Here is a 6,451-nt window from a genome sequence, read left to right as displayed (position 1 = left end):
GGTAATCGCTGCAAGCACCTCTGAGAGAAAACTGCCGGAGTTTCTCCCTGTATGAGGTGTTGTCCCCAGAGACTCGCCCGGAACTGGAGTTCAGAGCTTCCGGGAGCTTGTGTCTCCCTCCCGATTGAAAAAGACAGCCGCCTCAGTTGCTCCCACGGTAATCGCTGCAAGCACCTCTGAGAGAAAACTGCCGGAGTTTCTCCCTGTATGAGTCTGTGTCCCCAGAGACTCGCCCGGAACTGGAGTTCAGAGCTTCCGGGAGCTTGTGTCTCCCTCCCGATTGAAAAAGACAGCCGCGTCCTCAGTTGCCAGCCCTTTCCACGTGCGCCTCCGTACCTCTGCACTTTACTTCCACTCCTCCTCTGAGTCTCAGTGTGCTTTTCTCTTTCCTTCTAGTTGTAGAATTTCCACTCAGCCAGCCTTCCTGTGGTTCTGGATGATGTCCGTTTTGTCTTTTAGTTGTAATTTTGAAGTGGTTGTGCGAGGCAGCAATTTCAGGTGTTTACCTATGCCGCCATCTTGGTTTCCCCCCCTACTTTCTCTTTTAACAGCATTTTTTACAGCATTCTTCTTCTTGTTGCCACTTTTTATAACCTAGAAAGTCTCACTGTGTTCTCACTATTCCTAAAATAGTCCTAATATTTTAGACATTATTTTAAACGAATTTATAAAATAAATATTGTGATATAGTATCCACTTCACTATTTCCTTAGAAATGTGTATATTATATTCAAGTTAGCTAAAGATTTTTAAAAAGATCTTCCCATGTAAAAGGTTTTTCTTTAGGATTGCCTTATATAGGGTTTCCCCCAAAAATGTATACATACTTTAGCAGCTGATAGCTGTAGATTCTATTTCATTTTGAAATTGAAATGTATTTCAATAAACACTGCCTTTATAGTGTGTATACATTTTTTTGAGACACCCTGTATTTGGACATTCTCTCTCTCTCTCTCTCTCTCTCTCTCTCTCTCTCTCTCTCTCTCTCTCTTTTTCCCACCTAGGTTTAATACTATGCTCAGAAGACAGTTACATTAGTTTGTAAACAAAAATGGGTAAGAAAACTATTGTTTGTGACAGTGTGTAGGACACTCTTTCCTTCATAAAATAAACAAACAAACACACACACACACAAAAACAACAACAACAACAACAACAACAAAGAACTAGTTTACTAAGCTATGAGGAAAAAACTTTTAAAGGATTCTAATAATATTTAGTACATAGATACAATAATCTTCATTTTTAAGCAAGATACCTATTTTTAAAACTCTTAAAGCTGTTAAAACCACTTGAAATTCAACTCCTCTTAGGTCTACCAGGAAATAAAATATCAATGATCTGATAAGACTATACAAAGGGGATAGGATGGTACAAATTGAATGGTACATATGTCCTAGCATCCCAATTATCTCCAGCAGCAGCAGAGAAGGAAGAGGAGGAGCACCAATAATCTGACATATCTAACATTGCAGGTAGGGGAGAGAGACAGATACTCCCAGCTAAAATAGCAAGTGACCAGGAAGCACAGGGAAGGAGTAACCTGCTAGGCCAAACTGTTTACACTTGGATGAGGTATACTGAGCCAAGAAAATGGAGACTTCTTTGGTGTTCCTCACAAATCTCAGCAGCTATGGTCCCCGAGGCCCATGATGCTGTGCTACCTCCCCCGTATCTCCTTTACCTCTTCAATATCTCACCAAACTAGCATGTCCAAAACATTATCCTTCCCTAAGATTCTGCTTCTCCTTCTATTTAATTAAACTATGTTAATTAAACATCCATCCCCCAGCCTGACACCACTCTACCACCTTGCATCCAATGAATCGTAAAATCCTGTTCCATGGCCCTACAAATAGCTTTCAAACCCACATCATTTTTCTCCATTTCCACAACCTTCAACTTGATCCATTTCATGCCTTCAGTATTACTCCCCTCTAAACTAGTGTGAACATGGCAGCCAGAATAATTTTTTTCAGAAAGGCTAATAATGATCAGATTACTCCCCTGTTTAAAACCCTTCAGTGGCTGTCCATTGCATTTTGGAATAAGTCAAAATTCTTCAACATACCTTAGAAGGCTGTACATCATCAACTTTCTACATCTGCCACACTGAATTTCTTCCAGTTATTACAGTGACCAAACTCCAGGCCTTTGGGCACTTAGAACCCTCTTCTTCTCTCTCACTCATCCCCACCATACTATCTTCTCACCTACCTCTTATCTAATTCAACCACTTAAAAAATACTTTTTTAAAGCCATCCCTGACATCTACAGTAAATGAGCTCTAATATCTAATACACTCCCTGCATTTGTCACACTTTATTTTCACGATTTATCATCTGTCTTTCCAGCTAGTATGAAGTTCAGTGATGCAACGACTATGTCCTTCTTGATAATCACTGCATCCCCAGAGCCTAGTATAGTAGCTGTTACATTGTAGAAAAAGAAAAATACAATTTCATATAAATGAATTAATACGATACAAACTCAGAGATGAGTACAAATTCACACATATATTATTTCTTAAGAAATAAATGTATATATAACACATGGGCTTGTTTCATATATTAGTGCTTAATGGAAATCATTTTTGGATTATTTTTGTCAAGAGTCACCTGAAGTACTTACCTTCATTTACTCTGCAAACTGAAACTCTCACAGTACTGTGAGCTGCCACCATGTCATGCAACATAATATATTGCTGAAATAAGAAAAATAAATAAAAAATAAAAACTAGCTAATATAAACCACTCTTCAATATATTAAAAAGTAAGGGTACTATAAAATAAAGTTAATAAAATAAATGCTTATAACTCTGCCCTTAAAAATGTCAAGACTAAAAGATTTAAAAAACTATACGATGTTTTAGCTAAAGACAAAATAAGAAGCACTAGATCCCTGAAAACACTAGAACCAGCCTATGATAAACAACGATAGACCCCTGCTATGGCCTCTAAGTAGTCAAGTAATAAACTGACTCTAAAAAACATTTGCCTTCCCTACCTCAAAAAAAGGGACATATTCATAACTAAAAGAAAATCTGTATTGAGTATTACTTTGTATCAAGCACTATTCTATGCACCTTACAAAATATAAATACAGTTGTGAAATCAATAATAAATTGAACTTACCTTTTTAATGGAATATAGAGAACTTAGAATTGATACTACAGACATAATCACAATAGCTAAAGCATAGTAATAGTATTCATCAGTGCACCACAGTATAACACTGAACAGTTGGAAAATGTAAAATGGGTTGAGAACCTAAAAAAAAACACAAGATTTTTAAGTCAAAGTGAATAAAATGCTTATAACCATACATATTTTCCATCTTTTTATTTAAGAAGCAACCAACAAGATACTATAGGATAGTAGGTGTGCCAGTTAATAATGCGGATTTTTTTTCAATAGATGGTGTTACACATATGTTGATATATATGCAATTTGATATGTATGCTATTTTGTTGTATTGACAGCAAGCTTCAAAACTTCGTATGTCAAATTTGCTGAAGGTGTTAACATCATAGATATTTTTACACTTAAAAATGTCGAATTTCATGCCAAAAAAAGAGCATTTGCAGCAAGTTTTAATTCATTACTTTATTTTGAAGAAAAAGTTATCGTATACTTCGGGAAGCTTATGGTGAACATGCTCCACCTCAAGATACTTGTGAACGCCGGTTTAAACACTTTAAAAGTGATGATTTCGATGTGAAAGAAAAAGTTTGAAGACCAACAATTACAAGCATTATTGGATGACCAGAGGCCCAGTGCACGAAATTCGTGCACTGGAAGGGTGTCCCTCAGTCCAGCCTGCACCCTCTCCAATCTGGGATCCCTCTCACAATCCGGGACTGCTGGCTCCTAACCACTCACCTGCCTGCCTGCCTGACTGCCCCCTAACCACTCCCCAGCCAGCCTGATTGACACCTAACTGCTCCCCTGATGGCCCAATTGCCCCCAACTGCCCTCTCCTGCTGGCCTTCTTCTGACAACCTGGGGGCGGCCATCTTGTGATGACACAAGGGCATGAGGGTAAATTTGCATATTACCTCTTTATTATATAGGAAGATGCATGTAAAACTCAAAAACAACTTGCAGAAAGGTTAAATGTTGCTCAGCAAACAATTTCTGATCCTTTAAAAGCAATGGGAAAGATTTTAAAGGAAGGAAAATGGGTGCCACAACAACTGAACAAAAGACAAATGGAAAACCAAAAGGTCATCAGTAAAATGTTGCTTCAATGGCACGAAAGAAAGTCTTTTTTGCATCAGATTGTGACTGGCGATGAAAAGTGCATTTATTTTGAGAATCCCAAATGCACAAAATCATGGGTTGAGCCAGGTCAACCATCAACATCGACTGCAAGGCCAAATCGCTTCGGAAAGAAGACAATGATCTGCGTTTGGTGGAATCAGAAAGGTGTGGTATATTATGAGCTTCTAAAACCAGGTGAAATTGTTAATACTGATTGCTACCAACAACAAATAATCTATGTGAACCACGCTTTGATTGTGAAATGACCAGAATGGGCCAAAAGACACGGCAAAGTAATTTTGCTTCATGATGACGCGCCATCACACACTTCAAAACCAGTTAAAGACACGTTAAAAGATCTTGCCTGGGAAGTATTAAACCACCCACCATATTCACCAGACCTTGCTCCTTCAGATTACAATTTGTTCCAATCAATTGCACACACACTTTCTGAGCAGCACTTCAAAACGTATGAAGAAGTGAAAAATTGGGTCACTGAATGGTTTGCCTCAAAACAAGAAAATTTCTATTGGGACGGTATCCACAAATTACCTGAAAAATGGGGGAAATGTGTAGCTAGCGATGGACATTACTTTGAATAAAGCACTTCTGATGTTTCTCTTGAAATTATGTTTTCTTTGATTACAAAATCCACCATTATTAACCGGTACACCTAGTAAGCTCTATGGTACCCTTGGGTAACACGTACTACCCCAATGTCGTAAAACTGATGCTTCTGTACTTTTCAAGGCACTTCTCATATATAGTCCCATTTTACTTCCAAATTATAAAGAGCCACAATTTAAATAATAAGAAGACATTCTTAGTTTTCTGTTTTCTAACTTTAATTTAGATAATCAGAATGAGATCATCAGAAAGGACTTGCTCCACTTTTATAAGTAAAGGAGCAGCAAAGAGAAAGATTTTCTGATGATCAAAGCTAAGTTACTGATGGAACCATATTACAAACCAGGCTTTCTAATTCCTAATCATTATACTTTGGTATGTTCTAAAGCAACGTCATATACTCACTCTCAGCAACTGATGAAAATAATCTTTTATTTCTACTAAAAGTATTCACTCAATATAGCTAACTTGATCTTAACCAGTATTATTACTACTACCATTTTACCTTTTTTTAAAGTGTCATTTTATTTTCTCTTTATTTTGGGATTAGTGTTGTACATTCTATTTTCATCTTTCCTTTAGCATCATTTTTCTCTACCTCAACTTTACCTTTATCCCAAAACTCTCTCCCTCACTTTCCCCTTTTGTTGTCCTGTTTCTCTTACCCTATTCCTGCTTTAGATTTTCCCTATTCCTTCTTTTTACCCCCTGTTAAAATTTCACCCTACTTATATATCTAATTTCCAATCCCCTGCTCTAAATCCATATACACCTCTCTCTTATCTTTCTTCATTATCCAAATTTTTCTTTCTCTCTGTCGTTTTGTTGTTGTTTGCTTGATTGTTGAGTATATTGGGGTTTTTTATGCTTGTTTGTGAGATTGTTTTTCTTTTTCTTTTTATTTTTCTGTTGTTTTTTTTCCAGTTATTTTTTTGCTTCTGTTTTCCCTCGCCCCACTTGATATTAATTGTTGTTCGTAGATTGCATTCATCTCCAGGGATCTGTTGCTAGAATTTGTTGGGATTAATGGCTGTTCTATTGGAGTTTTCTCCCCATATAAATAGTTTCTTCCCCTCTTCTATTTCCTTCCCTTTCTTTTCTCTCTTACATTTTTTTCCCTTTTCCCAATTTCATTTTTGCACCCCTTTTTCTTTCTTTCTTTCTTTTTCTCTTTTTTTCTTTTTCTCTTCTTTCTTCCTTATCCCCTAATTCTCTTTGCACTGGTGGTCACCTTTATTCGGGGTTATTAGTATCATGAATACATTTGTGTTCAGTGCCTGTGCATTGTGCCTTGTTGTGTTGTATTCTGTGCCTTTAAATCAATGCAGCAGAGAGAGAACTACATAACCAAACACCTGGAGAAGAGAGATCATGGGGAGACAAAGAAACAGCCCTCATATGAAAGAAAAACAGGCATCACCAGAAAAGGAAGTAAACGAAATGGAGGCAATGGAGGCAAGCAACCTGTCAGAGAAAGAATTCAGAGAAATGGTCATAAGGTGGATGAAAAGAATGGAAGACAAATTCAACAATATGTGTAAGAACCAAGAGGAAATGAAGAA

The 6,451-nt window shown here is 37.2% G+C and overlaps 1 protein-coding gene across 3 annotated transcripts in view; it reads right to left on the bottom strand.

The window, feature by feature from the left end:
- Positions 1–6,451, bottom strand: part of ATP13A3 (ATPase type 13A3) — a 112,130-nt gene that overhangs the window by 59,701 nt on the left and 45,978 nt on the right. For all 3 annotated transcript variants that reach the window (XM_005873195.2, XM_005873196.2, XM_014545316.1), the window contains exons 8-9: positions 3,135–3,269; positions 2,632–2,704 (exon numbers count right to left, since the gene is read on the bottom strand). In XM_005873195.2, the coding sequence (XP_005873257.1) occupies positions 2,632–2,704; positions 3,135–3,269 (208 nt within the window). The remainder of the gene's footprint in view (positions 1–2,631; positions 2,705–3,134; positions 3,270–6,451) is intronic.

Source organism: Myotis brandtii, unplaced genomic scaffold (assembly GCF_000412655.1).
Source record: "Myotis brandtii unplaced genomic scaffold, ASM41265v1 scaffold4, whole genome shotgun sequence".
Classification (NCBI taxonomy): Eukaryota; Metazoa; Chordata; class Mammalia; order Chiroptera; family Vespertilionidae; genus Myotis; species Myotis brandtii.
This window is presented reverse-complemented; position numbering and strand designations above follow the sequence as displayed.